The 24,910-nt window shown below is 40.5% G+C and overlaps 1 protein-coding gene across 1 annotated transcript in view; it reads right to left on the reverse strand.

The window, feature by feature from the left end:
- myo15aa (myosin XVAa) overlaps window positions 1-24,666 on the reverse strand; it is a 43,768-nt gene extending 19,102 nt beyond the window's left edge. The window contains exons 1-35 of the mRNA XM_008288006.1: window positions 24,574-24,666; window positions 24,304-24,423; window positions 23,516-23,833; window positions 23,027-23,109; window positions 22,626-22,689; window positions 22,348-22,457; window positions 21,774-21,848; window positions 19,501-19,591; window positions 19,119-19,124; window positions 18,913-19,016; window positions 18,761-18,824; window positions 18,562-18,675; window positions 18,259-18,420; window positions 17,117-17,230; window positions 12,822-12,880; window positions 12,382-12,505; window positions 10,736-10,831; window positions 10,368-10,499; window positions 10,169-10,294; window positions 9,107-9,184; window positions 8,849-9,006; window positions 8,698-8,743; window positions 8,487-8,611; window positions 8,000-8,117; window positions 7,689-7,864; window positions 6,774-6,879; window positions 6,533-6,553; window positions 6,279-6,376; window positions 5,825-5,951; window positions 5,429-5,524; window positions 4,053-4,288; window positions 3,659-3,849; window positions 2,878-2,950; window positions 876-1,067; window positions 664-776 (exon numbers count right to left, since the gene is read on the reverse strand). Of these exons, the coding sequence (XP_008286228.1) occupies window positions 664-776; window positions 876-1,067; window positions 2,878-2,950; window positions 3,659-3,849; window positions 4,053-4,288; window positions 5,429-5,524; window positions 5,825-5,951; window positions 6,279-6,376; window positions 6,533-6,553; window positions 6,774-6,879; window positions 7,689-7,864; window positions 8,000-8,117; window positions 8,487-8,611; window positions 8,698-8,743; window positions 8,849-9,006; window positions 9,107-9,184; window positions 10,169-10,294; window positions 10,368-10,499; window positions 10,736-10,831; window positions 12,382-12,505; window positions 12,822-12,880; window positions 17,117-17,230; window positions 18,259-18,420; window positions 18,562-18,675; window positions 18,761-18,824; window positions 18,913-19,016; window positions 19,119-19,124; window positions 19,501-19,591; window positions 21,774-21,848; window positions 22,348-22,457; window positions 22,626-22,689; window positions 23,027-23,109; window positions 23,516-23,833; window positions 24,304-24,423; window positions 24,574-24,666 (4,009 nt within the window). The remainder of the gene's footprint in view (window positions 1-663; window positions 777-875; window positions 1,068-2,877; window positions 2,951-3,658; window positions 3,850-4,052; window positions 4,289-5,428; window positions 5,525-5,824; window positions 5,952-6,278; window positions 6,377-6,532; window positions 6,554-6,773; window positions 6,880-7,688; window positions 7,865-7,999; window positions 8,118-8,486; window positions 8,612-8,697; window positions 8,744-8,848; window positions 9,007-9,106; window positions 9,185-10,168; window positions 10,295-10,367; window positions 10,500-10,735; window positions 10,832-12,381; window positions 12,506-12,821; window positions 12,881-17,116; window positions 17,231-18,258; window positions 18,421-18,561; window positions 18,676-18,760; window positions 18,825-18,912; window positions 19,017-19,118; window positions 19,125-19,500; window positions 19,592-21,773; window positions 21,849-22,347; window positions 22,458-22,625; window positions 22,690-23,026; window positions 23,110-23,515; window positions 23,834-24,303; window positions 24,424-24,573) is intronic.
- Between the last annotated feature and the right edge of the window lie 244 nt (window positions 24,667-24,910).

Genomic DNA, 24,910 nt, shown 5'->3' on the forward strand with positions numbered 1-24,910 from the left:
GCTTTAAACGTGCAAAAGTAGTCAAGTTACAAGTCGAGATTCACTTGTGGCTTCACATCTTCTAAATAAAAGTCTTCGGCATCACCACATCCTATTCATATCATGAACGTTGCTGCTCTTTATACTGTCTCATCGAATCTGCATTTAAAGACCAGTGAGTGACCAAAGTCTCCCGTCTTGGGCTAGATTTTATAAAACCTACATGAAAACAGAGCCAAGAGGATGAGCTGAACTTTTTTCTTTCTTAGAGAAAGACAATATACAGCAATGTATTAAGGAATTTTTTTGCTGAAAGAATATTGTCTACTACTGCTTTAATTGTGTTTTGTGATAATTGCAGCTGCAAAAGCAACCCTCTTCAACATTTTAACATTTTTTCAAAAGTATGGCTGTATTACAAAACCATTCTTTCATTCAGAAAGATTGTGTTACACGTTTTCTTTATCACTTTGACTATGGAACTCATAGAACACTTTACCACTTTATCCAAATTTAAGATACGTTCCAGAAACTATGAACTCAGCAGGGTTTTGTAATTTTATCACAGCATAACTGTATGCGCCATACCCTTAATCCTTCTGGGTATATTTATACTGTGTATATTTATTAGTAATATACGACAACAGATGTATGGTTCAGACATATCTGTGTGTGTTTGTGTACCGTGGCTGTAATAACCATCAGAGTCAGGCAGACTGTATGCTGGTCTGCTGCTGCTGAGAGCTAAAGAAGGAGGAAGTTCCTCGTCTGAGTCAAAGCCACCGCCGAACAAAGTGCTGAAAGGAGAAGAGGAATCCTGTTAGTGAAATATTGTCTTAGATGTAATGGTCTGCATATGACCACAGTATATGTATGCATGCATTTTGTGCACTGACAGGCTGGCATTAGCTCTGACTCTAGCCGGGTTGTCGGTGCTGATGACGAAGTAGCTCTTCTGTTTTGGGAAGTCCATAGGAAGCTCCAGGTCTGCAATCAGGTCCATCACATAGTCATGACCGGCTAGCTCCACCCACTGGCCGTGCTCCTTCATCAGAATCGAACTCCCCCTCCACCAGTCAGACACTCCCCTGCAAGACCGCATTGTTGACATATTCAGATGCATATATTTGACCTATTATTACTGCACTCAAAGAGATGTTCACTTGATCGTCATCATAATACACACGTGGACAAAATTGTTGGTACCCATCGGTTAATGAAAGAAAAACCCACAATGGTCACAGAAATAACTTGAATTGGACAAAAGCAATAATAAATAAAAAATTCAATGAAAATTAAGCAATGAAAATCAGACCTTGCTTTTGAACTGTGATTTTACAGATTTTATTATTTTTTTAAACTCATGAAACAGGCCTGGACAAAAATGATGGTACCCCTAGAAAAGACTGAAAATAATGTGACCACAGGGACATGTTCAGTCAAGGTGTGTCCTCTAATTAGCATCACAGGTGACTACAAATTTGTAATCAGTCAGTCAGCCTATTCATAGGGTTACAAGTCGTCACTGTGCTGTTTGGTGACATGCTGTGTACCGCACTAAACATGGACCAGAGGAAGTGAAGGAGAGAGTTGTCTCAGGAGATTAGAAAGAAAATGATAGACAAGCATGTTAAAGGTAAAGCCTATGAGACCATCTCCAAGCAGCTGGATGTTCCTGTGACTACAGTTGCACATATTATTCATAATTTAAGATCCATGGGACTGTAGCCAACCTCCCTGGATGTGGCCGCAGGAGGAAAATTGACACTAAAGCCATTAAAGGTGAACTCCAAGGTCAAGGTACATCAGTGTCTGATCACACCATCCGTCGTTGTTTGAGCCAAAGTGGACTTCATAGGAGACGACCAAGTAGGACACCATTGTTGAAAACAAATCATAAAAAAGCCAGACTGGAATTTGCCAAACTGCATGTTGACAAACCACAAAGCTTCTGGGAGAATGTTCTCTGGACAGACGAGACAAAACTGGAACTTTTTGGCACATCAGCTCTATGTTCACAGATGCAAACATGAAGCATATCAAGAAAAGAACACTGTCCCTACTGTGGAACATGGAGGAGCTCTGTTATGTTCTGGGGCTGCTTTGCTGCATCTGGCACAAGGTGTCTTGAATCTGTGCAGGGTCTAATGAAATCTCAAGACTATCAAGGTGTTCTGGAGAGAAATGTGCTGCCCAGTGTCAGAAAGCTTGGTCTCAGTCGCAGGTCATGGATCTCGCAACAGGATAATGACCCAAAACACACAACTAAAAACACCCAAGAATGGCTAAGAGGAAAACACTGGACTATTCTGAAGTGGCCTTCTATGAGCCCTGATCTAAATCCTATTGAACATCTGTGGAAGGAGCTGAAACATGGCGTCTGGAGAAGGCAGCCTTCAAACCTGAGACAACTGGAGCAGTCTGCTCATGAGGAGTGGACCAGAACACCTGCTGAGAGGTGCAGAAGTCTCATTGACAGTTATAGAAATGGTTTGATTGCAGTGATCGCCTCAAAAGGTTGTGCAACAAAATATTAAGTTAAGGGTACCATCATTCTTGTCCAGGCCTGTTTCATGAGTTTATTTTTTTAAATAATTCTGTTAAACCACAGTTCAAAAGCAATGTCTGAGTTTCAATGGTTAATTTTCATAGAATTTTTATTTATTATTACTTTTGTCAGATTCAAGTTATTTCTGTGACCATTGTGGATGTTTCTTTCATTAACCGAGGGGTACCAACAATTTTGTCCAAGTGTGTATGTTTAGATGTTTGCATACAATTTATACAGCATACAAAATGCATAGATTTGAGAATGAAGAATTACAGAAAAGTTGACAAGACAAAAAATGCATTATCAAAAGCAAAGTGGTATATTGTAAATGAGCGTCATTTCAGCACCTGTGACGCAGGATGTCTCCTGCTAAATCCTCTCCACTGGTCCAGGAATGGACTGGACACAGGAATGACCCTCCTGCAGAGAGATATTAATGAGTAATCAAGCAGCATCTTCATCTATTTATTTCCTTTGTGGCTTTGAAGTCACACCAAGTGTTTGTGCTTGACTTCTTCTGTTTGCAGTGGAATACATCTGACTGAATGAATGACTGAATGAAAGATTGCTGCTAATGTCCCTGTCTGTCTTGTGTTCTGTGTAATTTTTAAATGTTTTTGTTGTCTTTTTTTGTAAACATTTCCTTTAATATGTGTTTTATATTTTTGTTTTAAAAAATGTTTTTATTGTTGTTTATTGTGACCGCTTTTGTAAGCTGCTGCATAACAAATCGCCCCTCAGGGACAAATAATACATTTGAAGTTGAAGTTAAAGTTATTTGGTGTCAACAAGCAAACTGTATGTAATTTGTGCAAGTCCATGAGCCTCGAGGTCCCACCACCTGATCCTGACTGGCAATGAATAATCAATGATCAGGGGCAGTAATTGATCCCAGACAATAAAAGCAATGCCAGACATCTCATTGAGGTGTGAGACAGGCTACTTACATGACATTTAATCGGCATTTTGTTCTTCTTTGCTCCTTTGCAGATAAATTAAAAGATATAGGTGTATAAAAAGGAGAATTTTGATTTGTTTGTAGTCTCTTCCAAAAAAAAAAAGAACAAAGGGCCAGAAACATAAAACTACATAATATATGTAAAGTTAAAAAGACAAGATGCGTCTCACCATCAAGGCAGTGGACGTGCAACACCATGTTAGCCTTCTTCCTATTGGCTGTCCACTCCAGCAGCGACAGCGGATAGGTCCGTGCAGTCTCGGGGGCCGAGCCTGAGCCTATCTCCATCTTCTGGTTGCCTTGGATGAGTCTGTGTTGCAGCAACGCCTGAGAACCAGCAGGGGCGCGATCCGATACAAATCTGATGAGCAAAAGCCAGATTTTGAGGCAAAGAAGAAATAGGAGAGTAATGGGAAAATGTTTAAAATTACAACTTCGAGGAGGTTTCGTGCTTCCTGCCACTACTTCTACGGCCTTTTAAAATGTTCTTCTGTGCACATTACCACCCAATGCCGCATATTGCCCTCAGTATCATTTATACATTCACATCAAATGACTTCTTACTTGAGCAGGTATTTGTCCATCTTGGGTGATGGGGAAAAGCTGCAGATGCATCCCAGCAGCAGAAGCCAACCTCTCTCTGCGTTGTCTGCATTTATGTTCCTCCACACCTGATTGACAACCTGAGCCAGGATCTCGTCTCGAAGCCCCGGAGACAACAAGCCCCTCTGGATGATGTAATTCCCAAACATGTTTTCCTGCGCCCCATTCAGGTGAGGGTCACCCATGAAGCGTAACACCTAAATAAAGCAGAATACTTTCAGAAACTAAAACCACTACCAATAGTTAGAATGTGTGATATCATATTTTAGGGTTATCTTTGTAAGTTTGTCTACATAAACTGTGAAGGCCACTTGGAATTTAAGCGATTCATAGTATAACTTAGAGAACTCGAGTTCAACATTTCTTATGTTGCTCCGTGAGTTGTTTCACAGGGCAACAAAGACGACAACAACAAAGACAACAAGACCAGTCAGATGGGTAGCAGACGCAGCACTAAAGACTGTCCTTGATGTGTAACAGGGGTAAGAACTAATTCTTTTTACAGTAGAGGGGTTTGTTTGTCGATCTAAACCTGATTGCTATGATGTTGGGGGCAATAGATCCTGGTAGGGTTAATCCATCCATTATCAAAACACTGCTTTATCCTGTGGAGGATAAAAATGGGGATGGAGGTAAGGTACACTGTGGATAGGCTCCATCACAGGGCCAAGACACAAGACAACCATGTACACTTACAGAACAAGCACCTGGCGAAAACCCAAGAAGGCACAGGGAGAACATACAAAGTACACACATGAAAGACCCCAGCTGAGATTCAAACCAAGGTACAGCCCAATAATCAACTTGTAGCAGCTGCCATGTAGGACCATCACCTGCAGGGATGGGTGTTGGTTGTGAGTGTACCGTAAGTCAGGCAGTGGTTCTAGAGATGTGGAATATCACCTCTCTGGTGGGAAAGGAAACAGAACTGGAGCAGGAGGTGGAGCAGTGTCACATCCATGTACAGTCCTGGAAATCTGGAGAGGTGCTGGACTCTCTCCTTTTCTAGAATTCCCCAGGGTGAGAGGTTCTGAAGGCTTTTTGGGCAAATCCAACTGGGAGGAGGTCTCAGACTAGACCCAGTACTCTCTGGAGGGATTACATATCTCATCTGGCCAGGGAATTCCTCGGGATCCCCAAGGAGGAACTTGACAATGTTGCTGAGAAGGAGGACGTCTGGAATGCAATTCTTACCCTTTCGCCACAGTGACATGACTTGGGACAAGCAGAGATAGATGGATGGCTGTATCCTTATAAATACAGTAGAACAGTGCTTGGAGAATATTCCAGATTGGGTACATTTTAAAGAAAACTATTTGTAAAAGAGGGCAGCCTACCATGATGAAAAGCTCCAGAGCCTCCCCTTTCAGGTCATCTTCCACCCGGGTCAGAGGTGACTCCAGAGGGGCCATCAGCATCCCAAACTTTGGCTCCTATTGTGCCCAACGATTTTGTTATTTCTTAATTCTACACATCTTGCAAATTTACTATGTACTTTTCATAATAAGTCCTAACAATCCTAACTAATCCTAGCTAGTCCTAACTAATCAGTCTAAGTAGAAATCAAACAATAAAGGCTCAGTAGTCTTTATTGAAAATAAATCTGAGAAACCACACACAGTTAGAAAGACACTTTTAAAAACCGAGTACATTATGGGATATAATAAGTTTCAAGCTGATCTACATTCAGGAAGCTCGCTATAATGTTGTCACTACAATGATACACATCTCACCCTGAAATGGATCTGAACATAGCGGTAGAACGGGTAGTTGTTGATGTCCAGAGGCAGAGTGAGCTGAGCCTCTTCCTGGATGTGAGGAGCCTGAAGCAGAGCCAGACAGTCTGAGTGCAGCTCCCTCCTGACTGAAGAGAGACGCATGACGAGAACAGTGTTACAACAGGAAAAAAAAAAAATTGTTGACCCTGTGAAAGCTGTCCGAGCATGACATTTAGGACACAGGTGTCAAAAGCTTTTTTAGAAACAGCATCAAGGCCGGCATGGTTTATTTATTAACAGTCCACTCCTGTCCCACTCTGTCAGGATTATTCAAATCATTTCCTAATTTGACACAGTCAGCGCTGATGAGATGAGACAAGGTGCTCTCAGACATTTTGGTTCATGAATAGTAATGCATGCACACCATGTGATGAACACTGACGGAGAAGACAGACGGACAGATGTCTACACACCTCCTGCTGTCTGCAGCAAAGCGCCCAGTTCTGCAGGGATCACCAAGTGTGTCACATTAACCACCTCTCTCTTGGTCAGCTCCTGAAAGAGGCACTTTTTAAAATTTGTCTGCAAAGTAGCAATGCATTTAGACAGATTCTCCTTTTAAAGCTACAAAAACGCAAAAGAAAAGAGGAAATTTAAAGGTGAGAGAAAAGGAACTGAGATAGAGTTGCTACTTTGAAATCTGCACTGAAAACACATTCAGACTGGCAAACTGCCAATCTCCTGCTTTTATGGGTGAGTTTCTAGGTCATGTCCTGTGCAAAGCTTGTCCAAGCTTTCATCTCACCATCTCTCTCCTCCTCCTCTCCTCTTCAGCTCGCCTCTGAGCCTGAAACTTCCTCTGCAAACAGATCACAGAAATCACAAACTCACAAACTTATTTCGATCCAGAGCAAAAAGCGTGTCGTATTATATTATGTTCTTAGATTCTTAGATAAAAGAAAACGCAAAAGAACACTTCATGTACCTTGATGTACTGTTTGCGGTTGACATACATGTGGACAAGAGAGCGGAACCGGACCAGACACTCCCTCATTTTTACATATTGCTTCCTAGAGGATACAATGAGAATTGATTTTAATTTTAACAGATCTGCAGTTCTGCTGCATTCGCAAGGTTACATTTAAAGTTTCATTCTCTGTTATTTACAGTGATTTACACTAAGTAGTGATAACTATCCTAACCCTCTGAACTTGCTTTCTTTTAGAAAAAGCCAAAATAACGCTATTTTTAAGACAGTGAAAAGACCCCCCCCCTTTTTTTTTTTTGACTTTCTGAAGGTCCTTGAACAAATCATGTGTGAATAAATTACATCAGAACCAATATCCAAATCTAAGCTTACATTTGTTATATTTCATTTCATTAAAATGACCTTATTCTACATGTCTGATTTCAAAATTTGTGAAAAATATATATTTTTTTCTTCTAATTGGATTCTGTTTAAAACAAAAATGATGCACTCCTCCGCTGTCATGTAGCAAAAATTCTGTCACAGTTCAGCTAAACGAGGATGAACTGCAGGCTGTGTTTACACTGAGCAGGTGGAGGGGTGAGCACATGTTGACTTCTTTTCTTTTTTTTTTTCAACTTTTCCAAAATAAACTACAAAAAATATTCAACTTGGTGTTGTTTTTTTGGCATAATAACTTTGTCATGCTGGCAAGAGGAACATTTTGAGCTATCTCTGTTTGTAGCCATGATTGTACTGTTTCAGGACTTCATATTGCAGTTAAAAATGAGCCCAAAGTGACCAAAAATCAAAACTGTTTGGAATACAGAGGGTTAAAGGCAAAATTTACTGTCAACACTAAAGCTGAGTTCCATATTTGTTGGTTGAAGTTTACTGAAGGTTTAAGCCCACCTAACAAGGTAGCCTCGGCAATGCGCCTCAAACCTGACGATTCTCATGCGGAACTCAACATAGCGTTTCCTGACGAAGAACATGCGGGTGTAGCGCTGCAGGGTGAGAGCAGCAAGCTGACGGGAGCGTTCCCGTTTACACTCCAACAACTGGTAGATGTCCTCCTTCAGAAACAACTGCCAGTGACACACACCAACATGAATAATCAACAAACAGTTGCAGATTGAGGCGGAGCATCAGGATTTGGAGATATAGAGCAGGTTGTCAATTGTGCTGCTGGTTTTCCTTTAATTGCTAAAGAACAAGATCACCTTTGTGACTCCAACATGGAAGATTCCTGGTCGGAGTGGACACAGTTTGCTGAGCAATATCACACAGTTGTCCCCAGTTGCTGCTGGTAGCTTCTGAATCCCCACCAAGGATTTATATCTGAGGATGGCACACATTCACAAACAAATGCAGGAAGTTTAATCTATGCCCCTATACATGTACAGTGATATTAGGATCAAAATAGGCACTAGTAGAAAAGCATAAATGTTTCTATATTTGTGTTTGGACTGCTGCAATAGCAGGGCTTTATTCTGTCTTTTCAGATGATTTGCTTGATATTGTCAAACAAATTTCTGAAAAATTAAGGAGAAAACCAGTACAAATGGCCTCAGTAACAGTTTAGGTCAATATTAGCCTCCCTCCAGAGCAGTTCCACTGCTCTTTGGCAGGTTTAACTTCAGTCTCTGACCACCTCTAAATGAAGGAGCACCATTTTTCATTCAACCAATAGCTCTGTGCATATATTACCTGAAGAGGAAGACAAAGAATGGCATTCGGACTGGATATCCCTCCCTACGGATCCTAATGGTCTCCAGGACGCCAGAGTGTCGTAGCTGGCTGCTGACCAGATCGTCCTCGAACACACCTGGTTGCTAAGCACAGACGTATAGATCTAAATCAAAAACACTGCTTGATGTGCATGTAATTGATCCAAAATACAGAATGTTGGAAGATCTACCTTCATATTATTTGGCTTAATACAGCGAACGAAGAAAGGGTTGCACCTGGAATGAGAGAATAAAATAAGGAAGCTAATTTTAGTGGCACAAAATTTTAATTTGTTATAGAACTTGTGCTCGTTAGTAAATGTGCGAATAAATCCACTCCACCTCTCCATCTTCTCCACCAGCTCCAGCAGGGACTGTTGGAACTTGCTGCTGACAGTCTGAGCCTGGTATTTTCGGGTGACCGTGCTGCTCTTCCTCATGTGACCTCCTCTCTGCTTACCCACGACCTCTGCATGAACCAGGAAGAGGTTTGACACCATCTGGACACACACAAACGCACACACACGTTCACACACAACGTTCACGTATTTTACTGCAGTCGTCTATTAGTTCGGTCAGCATGAACTTGTCTCCTCTCACCTTGTTCTTGCTCTGAATGAACAGGTCCAGGACATCCTGTCGGACCTGATCGTAGTTCTTTTCAAGGAACTTGTAAACCTACATCAGTGAAATGACACATCATTGGATGATCTGTTCACATGTGTTCACCATCGTAGTTTGCCATTTGCTTATTGGTCAAAACCAGTATTGGACAGTTAATTAAACCCCTGATAACTCATCTCTGTTTATCTAAAATTGCTTAGATGTAACTTTATACTTTTACTTCCTCTAGAATGTGTGAATCTGTAAAGTTCACGCCTCTCTTTCCACACCCCCTTCCACACTCAGTGCAATTAAAGCACACCAGCTCACCTCCGCTCAAACACTGTAAAATTTCTCAAAGCAACGCACTGGCAACTTGTAATATTGATGTAATTCAGCCACACATATTTGAACTAGAAACTGATTCTGAAGAGGAATTATGATACAGGAACCCCCATTCTGCAAGTTAACAGGATTGTCTTCTTAGGTTTGTTACGCAGGAAACTCTGGAAGTCTCTAACCGTGTTTTTGTACATTGCAGTTTCAAATGTTCAGCCGTGGTGTTGACTGCTTTTTTTTTTGCTTGTGATATCTGTCTGTCAGCACATAAAAACACCACGCGGACATGTTAACAATATAAAACATTTGATTTTGACCCGATTGAGTCTTCACCATCACAAAAGTGTTGATAATTTAATATAAGGAACGTGTGCACTTAAATGTCATCGCCGACAGTCCGGTACAATTTGAAACAGTTCACTGAAAACCATAAATGTAAACTTCAAGTTGGTGCTAAACGAAAATGTGATCATCCATTTCTTTAACATTCATTCTCTGGCACCATCAATGACCATATTTTCCATTCCTATGGTGATGCTGCTAGCATTGCTAAAAAGGCTATCAATGAGGTTCAAGCTAATTAGATACACTCAGTGTCATACAAAAAATTAACTAAAATCTCAGACTGTTTGGTACAGTGACAATAAAGCTTTCTGATTCTTATTCTGTAACTAGCTGGCCAATAGAAGACCACTGATGAGCCAATGAGGAGCTGACTACCTGGTAGGTGACCCGACCAGCAAAGTGCTTGATGGTGAACTCTGGGAGGGGCATCTTTGGCTTCACATACAGCGGGTTGTTGCCATGGTGATAGTGACACTTTTGGAGGAAAGTGTGGTCCGTTGCCTGGCAAAACATTAGCAGATTCTAAGCAAGCAGTACAATGTTTGAACCAGATGTGCTCTGTGCCCCTCCTCACCTGAGGGAAACAGCTCTGGTCATCCAGGATCCTCAGTATCCCATGAGGCTTAGCAGCGATGAGGTCGATGCACGGCTGGTTGTCGCTAAACGTGATGTCCTGCCACGGGATCTGCTCCCTGCTGTACTCCTCCTGTGTGGGGATCACACACAGCGCGGTGTGATATACATTGCAGCCCTCCATGGTCTCAATAAGGAATTCATGTATGTCCACTAATCGCCTCATTTACTAATGGTTTTAGCACTAATTGAGATCCATTTGTGTATTCCTTTGCGTAAGTGTGCAGAAACATCTAAGCGTATCTTGTGTCTGCATTCATGATGCAAAGCGCATAGCTGCGTAAACCTGCAGGTTTGACGTGGACTCACCTGTTCTTCTCTGAACACGATCCTGTTGAAGAAGAATTGCAGGTACTCGTTTGCATAATTAATGCAAAGCTGCTCAAAGCTGTTGAAGGCCAGATCCTGTTGCCACACACACACACACACACACACATATATATACACACAGTTTATGTCTCATCTACATGTCTAAAGAGTGACTATTCAGGAGTCTCTCTGCAGTGTAACATAACAAAGTTACAGACTGGTAATAGGATGCACTCTCTGTCGTCCTGTGTAGTGAGTGTGATGCATTGTCAACCCTCAAAGTTATGCTAATATCGCTTAACAACAATGGCTAGGATTCCGTTAGAGGTTTGTCTTTGCAGCTTGACACCAGCTCTGGTCGTGTAGAGCTTGAATTCAAGGCTTATAAGGACAACATAAGAAAGTGTGATGTGCGTCTACTGGGAGATATTGTTGAACTCTCCTGTGCTGTAGCCAATAAACAGCACACGAAAGTACCGTTTCCGGAGGGTTGCCTTTTATAAATGATCCTGCTGTCGGTTCTGGCGTTCCCTTGCATGGGTCCGTGCCTTTATTTCCTGACTTAGTGCACTGACTTTTGAATTGGGAATGATTTGGCCGGTGGAAAGATGCTGTTTGTTCTTGCAGAAAAACCTGTCCACACTGATGGCCGGTCTCCAGATAAGACTGCACATAAATAACACAGTGTTGACCTCAGTGGCTTTCTTGCTATGTGTTGCATTTGTAAGGCCTGTCAATCTCTGTTCTGTCTTCTGTTGCACATTTGTAAAATATATTTGTTTTCATTACTCTTTGAATTATGTTTAAAGCCCAATCGCTACGTCAGTGGCTGATACTGACCGGTCACATATGTACATGTGTGTTAGGATGCTTGGGGCTATAAAAATGGTGTCCTCCATAGTTTGTCCAGCAGATACTATTTACAAAAATATTAACACTGTCTGCAGCACATGCAGCAGAGAAGAACTCACAGCTGAGCACATAGTGGTCAGGAGTCAAGAGGTGCCTTCAGGGTATGTTGATAGCTAGTGTAATGTTGATGTGTTGGTTGGAACACTTTTCTAAAGAGATACAGCGCAATGGAGACGGATAACATCAGTACAGCACAGCTTTTTGACAACATCGCAACTTCCTCATTCTGCCTCTCATGTGACCACCACAAACCAATCAGCATCATGGAAGGCTCAGATTGCGACAACTGTAGATGCAATTAATAAAGAGACAAACTTTAAACATGTAAATTTGCACTATATAATGTTATCTAAAATTATTTATATACCACAAATATGTTAACCCTGTAACAATGTTTAAATCGGTGAATACTACTGTACATATTCCCAATTTTAGTAAATAACTGTATGAATTACTACCAAAATATGAATGATGAACTTGTGCATTGTACATTAGTTTAGAAGACATTGCTGGAAAGTTAACACATAATAACTCCATCATTTTCACTTTTCATTATAACATAATTTAACAGCATCTTTGTATACATAAAGAAGAACAGCCAATATATTGATATTGGACTTTTTTACTCCCTAAAAAAAATGTTTCAGGCTCTAGATATGTTATAGACCTTATGTGGCTTTTAAATAAAAAACAAAATTGGAAGGGTTGTAACACAAGGACAAGCACTTGTTTACCTCAAATCCATAAATGTCCAGGATGGAGATGGAGAGGGCGTGTTGGCGAGGGTACACCTGAGCGTTGATCCTTTCTGTTAACCAATGAAAGAGCAGCGAGTACAGGATCTTGGCAACAGCATCTCTGGAAAACAAAGGGCATAAATATTGGCTATTAGAAGGAGAAAGACAGACAGACAGGTAAGGAAGTGACATGTTGGTCGAGGTTAGGTTTACATGATTCAGTTTTATGTTTAAGGTGGTATAAGTATAGTTAATCAGTCTAAAGTTATTAGGTGTGCATTATTCATCACAAATTCAAATTACTATTTCATCTGTCGTTATTTAGAACACAAATGCATCTGGAGCAAAAGTGATCTTTCTTTTCACGTAGTCAGATGTCAGATCTTTGGATAAAAGCATCTGCTAAATAAAACTCTAGAACTGTAGTTGTCTCTCACCTGGCATCGACAGCACTTTCTACAGTCAGAGGGGTGTAGATTTTGTCCCTCATTGTCTCCTGTAGAGAAACGGGAGTTTAGGCAACACACTTTATGTTGGAATCTAGTTCTGCTTCTTATTTTAAAGCTGAATGTTCAAATTTAAATATTTAAACCCTTGTCCACACATGCAGCTGTGTGCTTCCTGACCCCACCCGACAGCTTCCTCACTCTCCCTCTAGTTGGATCCATTAGGACGGATGATAGACCTTTTTCACTGTGGACATTACGACTTGGTTCTGTGCTACTCAGGCATCCCAGTAAACTGTGACAATTGAAGCAGTGTTTTAGTCAAAATGTCTTCTGCGTAAATAGCAGCTTAGTTCACAGAATGTATTGATTAGCAAATAATTTCCTGCTCAGTTCCATCAGCCTTCAACCTCACGAGAAAACAACGTGGGTTTGGGATTTTTCTGTATCTTCACCAGTTGGGAATCAGACGTAAAATCAGGCTAGTATTGATGCATGACTCATACATGAGAGCGATTCATAACTAATTCACTTTTAAAAAGTTATCCACCTGCGGTCCTTGCATCACTATCTGCAGCCTTGAAAATGAAATGAAATGAAATGAAATGAAAAATACTTTATTTATCCCAGAAGGGAAATTCAATCTTGTAAAAGCTCTTTTTTTTTCTTTTAATCTATCAATATAACATATATTCTATACAACAACAACAACAACTTGTATTGCAATATTAGAAAAATGCACACAATATTTCAAAGATTTGAACAACAACAAACTTTCTTGATGACCTAACAAGCAAGAGAACAAACTCAACCATCAGTAATTTGTTCATAGTATTATTAATAGGAATAATGATGAATAAATAATAAATCAAGTGCTTTGCAGCCTCAACAAACATGGTGTGGTTTGTTGTTAGAAATGCTCAGGGCAAAGCTCCAGTGATGGTAACGTTGGTATGTCAGTCGGTCAGCCGCGATGGTCTGGAGTGAAATAACAAAATAAATATTACATGAACTTTTGTACAGACTTTTATGGTCACCAGAGGATTAACGCTTAAACAAAAATTTAATCAGAGTGCCTTCCTGTCACCATGAAACTCACATTTGTGCTTGAAATTTCTTGACAACAAACTGGAAAAAGCGCTCCACAACGTCAAGACAGACTAGCTCTAATATTTTGCTGTAACTGGGTCAAAATGAAACATTACCTACAATACACTTTCCATTTCACTTTCTTACAACCTACAGTAGTTGCACTTCTGCAGTTCTGCATCCTGATTTGTGCTCTCATATTGATGGATGCATGAGACCTCTCCATCAGCAATATTTGCGTAACCTTGAGACAACCTTCAGCTTATCTTTGCAAACTGACACCTCAGCTCAGGTACAGTGTATGTTCGGTTCCATAGGCTGCTGCAGGCAAAGTTCAATGTCACATATTCAGTTACAGTCCAAAAAAACTTTCACATGAATTAAAGTCATCCTCTATAGATGGAGTCGGCACTATGACTGCAAGAGTTACATTTTTTTCCCACACTTATTCCATCATGCTTTCTCTTTCCCCCTCCATCTGCTTATTTATTTCCTATTTTTATAACCATCCACCCTCCTTCACTCCGCTATCATCAGACACTTTGCTTCCTTCCAGCTCCTCCTCCTACTCGCTTATTCATTCATGTGTCTGAGGCATGAGGGCTGATCAGATAAAGAATGCTTTGAGACTTGAGATCTTCTCCAGTCTGAATGCACTCGACTGTCACACATAGACACTAATGTGTGCACATGCCTCATCCAGCCAGAGGAAATGAGTGTGTATACGGCCGACTCCTCTCCCGTTACATAGGCACGGAATTAGAAATTCAATTATACAAAAGGCTCCTGCATAGTGTATAAGAGCGTATGTGGAGGACATAAAGCGTGCCATGATTAGATGTACTTTTAATGTATTCTTCAGTCTCTCTTTTGTCTCTCTCATCACCCTCATTCCTTGTCAGAAGCATCACGAGACGGCGAAGGCGAGTCGAGTCACCACTTAAACTGGACAGAAAAACGAGACTTTGCTCAATCAGAGACTGATATGAGACAGAATGAGGATTGAAAACGGATTTTTAAAAGGACAAATAATTTGCTGAACTGAAAAAAATGTTGTTTTTTTTTAGGAGTTCTGCTTTTTTTATTAATCAAACAGCAAAGGAAATAGAGTGGGAAGACAACTGGAACCTGTCTTTAGGCCACTGGGAAGAATAGTTTTGTCTTTTTTTGTGTGTGTTTTTGGTTGCATGATACATTAATTTCTGCACGGAAATTCATACTCTGTTCCTTGGATTTGCTGCGGATTTACTATTTCTGTGCTGCAGATGACATGTTGTGTGTCAGAGCTACTGTACTGGTAGTTATGGAGGACAACAGAAGAAGATGCAGCACAGGAGGATGCAGTGAAACTTATGGAATCACCCTGTTAACAATGACTGCTCCTTCGAAACTTCAATCAAACACTGCCTGATGCAACGGAGTGCAATTCATTCATTTTTATTTTACTTTTTAGATTTTTGGATGAGACAGTACAAACTCAATCAAGGAGATACAATACAAGGAAGTTTTCAGATAAGTTTAGGGTTCTGAAATAATTTCTGAGAACTTGCTCTATCATTTGAATTTAATGCAAGGCCGCACTTTAAAGGACTTTGGAAGATTTCGTATTGTCTTTCTCTTGTTTTGTTTTTGTGATAAAAAACAAAAACATTAGAAATCTGGGCATTACAGCATCTCTAATAAACTTCAAACCCACACAGAAATCCGATTATTTTGAGGGGGGAAAAAAAAGAAGGATTACCATTTTGTTTTGTGTGGAAACATAAAAATTGGAAATCCTAACAAAAAAATAAATAAATAAAATAAAATAATGTATATATATAAAACAGAAAAGTCCCTCAAGCTGTGTGGCTATTCAGAAAAAATATATACTTTCCACTTCGACTGACTGCAAACACGATGACCCAAGACATTCCTTCACTGCCAGAAGCATCACTCTGACTGTGTGACATAACATCACTCAATAGTAAGCATGTAAATGCCGTGTGTCTATTTATATCTGTACTGTATGTGAACAAGATGTGAGCCTTTACGTAAGCATCTACAGTCACTCATGTTTACATATTGAACATGAGTGTAAGCGATACATGCGAATAGCTGATGCCGATCTGTCAGAGTCCTTTCTGTAGTTACAGAACTTGTTGCTTGATAGAAACTGTTTTAATTGTTTTATGAAGTGATTCTGTTACCAGACAGAAACCGAAGCAGGGCCATGAATCACAGCAGCAGGTCACATCTGATCTGAGATTTGTCCGTCAAAGCACAATGACTGAATGAATGAATGCGAGCGTAGCAGCAGGTCAGACGTTGGAGGTAAGACACTTGATGCAAACTGAAATCCAAATCCGAACTGTGATCACTGAGAAAGACAGAAAGTAGCTTCACACTTCACTGTTTTGTAGTTGAGACCAGTTACGGCTTTATTATAGTCAGGATTTCATTTTAAAAATCTAAACTAATTTCAAAGCATTTTGTAGTTTAAGCCTTTTTTTTTCATGGCACATGGGACCTCTTGAGATTATTTATTTTCTTTTTTGTCATTTTTTACCTGACTTTTTTCTAACTAGGAGAAGAGTTTTTTTCTGTCCAAATTATGTTGAATGGCATCAAATTGAAGGAAGAAACAAAACTTCTGGATAAAAACAAAAAAACAGTTTGAGCAAAGTCATCCCTTCATGAGAAAAAAGGTTTTTCTGTTAAAATCTATCAATCAAAATCATTAAAAAAAATAATACAAACACTTAATTTAAAAAAAGACTCTTAAAAGAGCCTCAGACAGGCGATTTAATGAGACTATCTTCTGCAGGGCTGTGATCATTTCAGCAACATTTGAACAATTGCTTCTAAACGGTGAAATAGCCCATCAGCTGTCCTCCCTCAACCCACTGCTGTATAGAAAACTTGGCCAAATGAACTCAGGAGAACAAGACAGCCATGCAAGCAGATCAATGACAGCAGTTTTTCTTGTCTTTCTTTCTTCCACTGTGTGTGTGGGATCAACACGTTTCCTTTGTGTGTGCGTAAGCGACACTGAAGGCGACACAATGCCTTTAATGTAACCACACGTGCGTAACTCTGGCTTTTTGCCACATTTGCTGCCCGTCAGGCTCAATCTCAACTGTAATTAAAGCGACTGACCATATAACAAATGACCACTGAGTCCAGGAACGACTCAGACTGGGAGTTTTAATACTGACTGTGACTTTGTAGGTGATGGCTTTCTGTAGTCCCTCCGGTGAGATCTGCAGCAGCTCCGCCACCACTCTGATCTCCTGAGCGCTCACCACTGACGCCACCTCCTGGCCGTCGGCCTGCAGGGCAGCAGGGAGAAAGAAATGCAAACAAAATTACCCTGTTATCTGCAAAACAAAAAAACAACAACAGCAAAACACCTCGCTCTTATTATGCTTGGGATACATTTCTCTGCTTGTTTTTATTTTATTTTTGAATTATTTTTCTGTCTTTTTCTACATTGTCCTGGTAAGGGTTAGGTAATTGTTGATTTCCTGATTAGATTTTCTGACTGCAATGCATCACCAATATTTGCTGTACACACTGTAAGAAAGAAAGAAAAAAAAAAGTCAGACAAAGACTGAAAATCTGCCAGCAAAAAATACTAAAAACTATGGAATATAATAACGTTCAAAAACTGTAAATAACAGTGAACTGCAAAATAATTCTATTTTCTAGCTGATTTAAATACAGTACATATGTGTAAAAATACAGTTTTAATTTGAAAAATAGGGAAATTATCACTGTCAATATATCTTTCAAATAACAGCAAATATCTGTAAAAATTCTGATAGATTTGCATTGAAAAAATGCTGTAGGGAATACATGCAGAGGGAATACTATAATGCTTAAGAACTGTATTAAAAACAAAAAAACTGTTAAAATAACTGTGAGAATAATAATAACGAAAATTAATTTTTAAAAAAAAAGTGGAATCTTGCAGTCAAACATTGTAAAAGACCAAATTACTTTTTGCAAAAATGTTGATTTCTGATGAGGACACGATGTACACATTCGGTCTTTTATTGCAGTTAACATGTATATGAATTATTCCCCCCCGTGACCTCACCAGTTATTATCTGTAATTTCACAAAACATGGAGAATCTGTAAAATAATATTAAATTGTTCTAAAAGAAAAAAAAAAAACACTTGAAAACTTGCATAAAGCACACATGTGTTCCGTTAACATTTAATAAAAATAAACCTTCAGAAAAAGTGTACATTCACTCGTATTTTCTAAAAGCAATTGAGATGAAAAGTTAAAAAAAAAAAAAAAATTAAATAATGACGATAAGATGAAGAAGATTACTTTGGACATAATATTACCTCATGTTTCTGAAAGTAGACGTTGCCCAGGTGCAGTATCGAAGAGAGAACTCTAAAGATGGCCGACTGGTCATCTGGGGTGAAATGAAGGATTTCCATGGCTGAACGCAGACGCAGGAAGTCCTCTGCATCGCTCTTTCCTGTTATCCCACAATCCCCTCCCTGTAAGCAGAGAGAGAGAGAAAAGGTGCCTCAGAGATTCCTGCTAGATATGATCTGTATCTTGATCTGAATCTGTACATGACCATGCTGAAAAATCCCCAAACAGACTGGCTTGATGCTGCATGCTTCACTGTCTCCTACCTGGTTGAGGTAATAGTAGGTTTCAGCTTCTTGTAGATAGAAAGCCTGCTTCTGCTGCGAAGGAAGACCTGCCAGCAACTCGTAGAAGATGTGATAGTTCCTCTCATCTTTGGCCTGAAGCGGAAATGTACATTTACCTCAACGCTCACAGAATAACTTCAAAAAGTTCTCATCTTGTCTGTGTGTCTTCACGTTTCACCTGAAAGACAATACGGGACTTTTCCAGTAGATACTGAGAGGTTATGGCACCGCTGATCACACCACTGGATGACCAAGGAAACAGAAGAAACAAGAATTAAGTCAAAGATGAGATGGAGTGAGACCAGAGCCGTGTGTTTGTTTCGTACTCACTCCTCCAGAAAGACCTCTATGTATTTCCCAAAGCGACTGGAATTATCATTCCGCACAGTTTTGGCATTTCCAAAAGATTCCAGCAGAGGAGCTGCCTCGAGTATCTACCAGTGATTCAGACACACAAGAGATCAACAACCTTTATCAGGTAGGTGACAAATACACTGAAAACATGTTAGTTTAAGAGTAACAGCAACCATTTTTACTCTAATCTATTGTTTTGCTACAGCAATATGTCAAAAACTAATGAAATGCAAAGCAGCAGCTGTTATTAGAATCACGTGTAGTTAAACAAAACAATTTAAGGCCCATTTAAAGTTCATCATTTAGAAATTTACAAGAAAAAACACATCTCCAAAGCGTATTGTCACACACCACAGCAAAACACAGCAACCTGCTATGAAGATGAGTTGTAAAATGTAAAGGCATGCAGGGAATCCCACTACCTCAATCTGCACCCGAGGAAAGCCACCGGAGGAAAGAAAAACAAGATGCAGAGAGGCATTGTTTATCCTTCAAAACAGAAAAAAATGGTTTGTGTGTCTGTGTTCTTGCAGAATCTGATAGCAACACTGTGTCTGTGATTACCTGCTGTGCAAGATTAGATTTGTGATGTATTGCTGCAAGGTAGCGAAGGACGAGTTTGGTGGCCTCTGTTTTTCCAGACCCACTCTCCCCACTGAAACATGGTGACACAAACACACCGGACACAAGTGACACACATAAATAGGACTCAGGAGGTTACACATTTTATAAAGAACTGCAACAAATCTGGGTTAACTTGAAGGCATTTTTTTTTCTTTGCAAGTCAGACATACATGAAATTGTGAATAGTAATGCTCAATAAACTGAGCTTTTGATGCTGGGCACAGACAATTATTATCCATGTACATCCAAAAGAGGAAAAATTTAAGACATTTTGGTTTGATTCTTGCAGAAAATTAAGTTTTTCAGCCACATTTGCTATTTAAAATACAAAAGAGACAATATGGGGAATACCAATTTTTAAAAAGTGCAACAAATCGTGGAACAAATAGACTAGAAGCTACAGACAAAACTGAAACTTTTTATATAATATAGAATAGAATATGCAATAGAAATACTATTGTTTCCCAACACACACACACAAAATATAAAATATAATAAAAATAATAAATGTAATAGAAAAATATACCAAGATACTGAATGAACAATAAATTGCAAAAATATTCTATGAACATAAAAAATGTACGAAATTGAAAAACACACCACAAAGTCACAAATGTTAACAATAAAATAATATAGTAAATCAGGGAATTAAAGTCTTGTAAACAGCAGTGCAAGTAATGCAATAAAAATGCAATTTTGCACTTAGTTTTGTAATTGTATTCTTTAATAGTCGGCACCATCAGCTTTTTCATTTTGTGTACTTGGCTGCAAAATTCTATCATCTAAATAGTATTTTTTAAAAATCCAGAATCAATTTTGATGGCAGCAAAGCTCACTAAGTGTGAACATTATCCGCACTTTAAATACGACTGCAGACGCCTGTTATTAATCACTTAGAGAGTCCATTATTTGATCCGTTTCACCTCCCTCCCGGGTGCCTGTGGAGTGTTTGACTTAATTGACTAAGTGACGTGAGAGCGGGCTAATCTTGCATTAGGCGAGGCCTCAATTCCACTTTTGCGGTAAACCACCTGAAACAGTCTTCCACACACACATCCAGCGCTTCGCCACTGCCAACAGCTTAGCACTAAATACCACCATTATGTAAGCCTGGCCAAAGGGGGGCAGAGTTGTGTGTGTTTGTGCGTATTTAGGGACACCGGCACCTTCACCACGTTCCAGCATAAGGTTTCAACTCACAGGGCTGGTTAGCTTAAAAACCGGGCCATTACTGGTCATTGTACACCAGACCTCAGTTACCCCTTAACACGCACTCGCTCACACACACACACTCGGTCCACACACATGCACTCAGACGCACACGTCTCTGAAACATAACCTGCTCCTGGCCCAGACGTGGCTGGGCTTTCCTTACAGGTGTCTCCTTCCGAGCACGGCTAGAGTGTTCCAGGTGTGTGAGAGTGTGTGCACATACATATAGATACAGATATATGTGTGTGTTTCTGGACACAATCAAAAAAAACACAATCGTGTTCGTGTAAGTTTCTCGATGCATATGTGTGTGTGGTTGCACATAAGATTGCAGTCACTGTGCGTTGGCATTTATAAAATGTGAATTTACTGGTGAGTGTGTTATTGCTCCTCCAATAGACCAGTTTTTAAATGGAGCAAGGCGTCTGTAATGGATAGACAGAGCGTGAGAGAAGCGAGGGATGGCCCTGTCTTAGGTTTGCTGGCCAGCAAATCACAGACAGACACTCATGAATTTGCAAACACTAATCCAACTGTAGATGGAAACCTGACAGTCCAAGAAGCTTATGTGCACCACGTTTGCACCATTAAAAAGCCTTGACTAGAATAGAATAGAATAGAATAGAATAGAATAGAATAGAATAGAATGCTTTTTATTGTCATCATACACAAGGCACAATGAAATTAAAAGACAACTCCAGTGGTGCAGAAGTATAGAAGTAAAAGTATAAAAAGACAAATAAGAATATATACATGTATTTACAAAAGGACTAATGATGCAGCACATGATACAACAAAAAATGCTGCACTCTGCAACATGAAGATGTTTAAATAAGGTTTCATGTCTGAATAACTGTGTGCATGTAGTGCTAAATACAGTTTAAACCAGCAGTGAGTTAATCTAGTGAATAAGACTCCTCTGTCTAAATCAGACATGGTTGGTGAACATCATCTGATTTACATTTATAGAGAAACTGATTAAAAGAGAGTCAGCCTCTTACCTGATTATTATGACCTGGTTGTGTTTGGCATCCATCATTTTGAAATAAGCAGCGTTTGCTATGGCAAACAAATGCCTGACAGAGAAAAAAGTGAACAAGCAACAAGCTGTCAGATAAGTTAACTCAGAATTTAAGCACAAAAGTATTCTCCACCCTTCTTCCCATCGTCCTATGTTGTTGATAGTTAGTAATACTTTTTTAAAAATGCATGACATTTACTTCACAAGGTTACTGACAAATCTACAGACGGGCATTTTTCAAACACGTTGGTCCAAAATGTCTTACTGGAGTTCAGTTAGGTTAAACACCAATAGGAGCCCTATTGATTGAGGCATGGCCACCCTCGAGGCGACTCCCATCAGGATTGAGATGTTTCATCATATTAAAAAGATGATCATTCAAACAACTTTGTATTGATTTGATTGAAGCACAGGTAGACCCACAACATAACGGAGCCACTGGATACACCTCACTATGAGGGTCAAGGGTTCAGGTTTTCCCTTTGATTGTTCCCCCTTCCTGAGTTGATTTTCAGTTTACTTGCCCCCATAGTTTGACAATGAGCATGACTTACGGAGGGTTTTCTCCCAGAGCGCAACCCTTGTACAGCAGCACCAAATCCGTCCCATAGATGTTGTACATCCTGTAAGGGTTCACAGACACCAGAATACTACCTATGTATGTCTGCAAAAAAATTAATGAAGAGGGAGAGAGGAAGAGAAAGAAATGGAAGTCAAGCAGAGAGGTAAAGAGAGAGAATCTGTAAAATTAAAATGAAAAGTAAATTCATAATATTGAGTGTAGGTGGGTGACTGTATGTGTATTAGACATGAGGACTGTTCAGATACTTACATAAATAAGTTCTCTCTCAAACCTTGTCCTTAGGTTCACCAGAACAGCCCCTTCATGCATCTCCCTAGAAAAAGGCAATAAGACATAGCTAATTCAGGATGTTACAGAATATCGCAAAGCACAGCATGGCCCCACTAACCATCTGTGCATGTTTGCGCTGCCCTGAGTGCAAAATTGGCCTTTCCTGAGAAAAGACTTTCCCATTCCCTTGATCTTTCTTTAATTGTGTCCTACCACAACACAACACACTTTCAGCTTCTGGAAGTCATCTAGAATTGTCATGTCTGAAGCTTGTGTCTTGGATCTGACTTTCTTTGTCAGAGCAAGACTTATAATGACTTGAAAATGAGTTAGCTCAATAGTACTGTGTGTTGTTGCTTGTTTTTGTTTTTTTTACTTACTCCAGCTGTGTCATATCTTCCACGCCATCTTCCTCTCTTTGCTCCCGTTGAATCACAGTGGGCAGGCTTCTGATTGAGTACATCTAAAATGTACATGCACACTTAAAAATGAAGACATGATGCAGATACATAGGCCTCTACACAATGGATTTATGTGTAAAACATGCACACATTCCCTCACAAAGCAATGGTGATTCTCTCTTTTATCAGGTATTCTAGGATTGTTTGTTACGAGAGCCTCCCTTACCTGCCTCTCCTCAAAAATGTACTACAATTATATCTTATGTGCTCATTGCGCCACAGTGCAAAACATTGTGCTCTTTCTAACGCCATCGACACATCCATAATAACAAGCGCCTGTTTGCCTTTTGTTGTTAAACTTGTTAACGCAAGACCACAGAATGAACACTTTACAGGTTTACAGTATGTTGGTAATATAGCTTTTTCTGATACTTTAGGTGCGTTATGTAGAATACTAAGAATTATTACCTTGTCAAACCAGTTCCCCTGTGGTTCCCCCTCCCTGCTGAGATTCCACTCCCCAGGTTCTTGCCCCATGTGTTCCTGGCCCATCAGGCCGTGGGGGTCCAGCAGCTCCCCATCTCTATACATGGACCATTTATTAAGGTTCTGCACTGTCCCATGAGGTAGAACCCTCTCTGCACCCCAGACATCTAGATCCTGTTGCATTCCCAAGCCATCAGAGCCTTGCGCCCAGTGTTGTTCAGGACCAGATCCCTGGACCTGGGGTGATACTACAGCATATGAGGAGGGTAGGCGGAAAGAGGCACCTCGGAGGTTAGGGTTCTGCAAAGCACCAGAGAGGTTGAGTGAGCGAGGTTCTGGGGTGCTAGGGGCACCAAGTCGTGTCATGATATTACCATCAGGGAGACGGTACTTTGCTCCACGAAGATTTGGGTTCTTTGATAAAGCATTAGACAGGTCAAGTGATCGTTGTTCAGAGGTGGGCTGAGAGCGGGTCATGAGAGTTCCATCTGGCAAACGGTATGTTGCAGAACGGACATTCTGATTGCGGAGAGCATTGGAAAGGTCAAGAGAGCGTTGTTGAGAGGTATCAGCAGATCCAGGTTGTCTCAAAAATGATGTGTTTGGGAGTCTATAAGAGGCCCCACGGAGATTGGTGTTGAGCAAGGCGCCAGAAAGGCCCGGACCAGAGGGGGCAGGGGGAGGAGCTTGAGCTTGGTTACGTGAAAACAGTGATGATCCTTCTGGGAGCTGAAACTTTGCCTTGCGCAAGTTCGCATTCATCAGGGCACCTGATAACCCTGGTGATGATATTGCACTCTCAGCACTTTCTTCCTCTCCTCCTGGGTATGACAGAAATGAACCATCTGGTAATCGATAGGAGGCCTTTCGAACATTAGCATTGAGAAGAGCTGAAGAGAGCACAGAAGATGAAGAGGAGGGTGCAGGTGCTGGCTCTGTCCTGGTTACAAGAGTACCATCAGGCAAACGGTATGTGGCCTTCCGTAAACTGGGATTGAGCAATGCAGAGGACAGCATAGATGAGGAGAGGGGTGACGGACCTGACAGTTGTTCAGCAGGTTCAGTCCTGGTGATGAGTGAGCCATCAGGTAGTCGATAGGTGGCCTGACGTAGACTCGGGTTCTGTAGGGCATTGGAGAGCATAGATGGGGACAGCATCCCACCACCGCTAGCACTATCACTGGGTGCTGATGGCTCAGCTGTGCCCCGGGACATTGTCAAAGTGCCACCTGGAAGCTTGAACATAGATCCCTGAATTTGGGCAGTCCGCAGTCCACCAGAGAGAAATGAGGAGCTACCTCTAATATCTCCTTGTTGAGGTGTGGTGGGAGGAGGAGCAGGTGTGGCAGAAGATGGGGGGGTGATATGTCTCTGAAA

This window comes from Stegastes partitus, unplaced genomic scaffold, assembly GCF_000690725.1.
Source record: "Stegastes partitus isolate 25-593 unplaced genomic scaffold, Stegastes_partitus-1.0.2 Scaffold535, whole genome shotgun sequence".
NCBI lineage: Eukaryota > Metazoa > Chordata > Actinopteri > Pomacentridae > Stegastes > Stegastes partitus.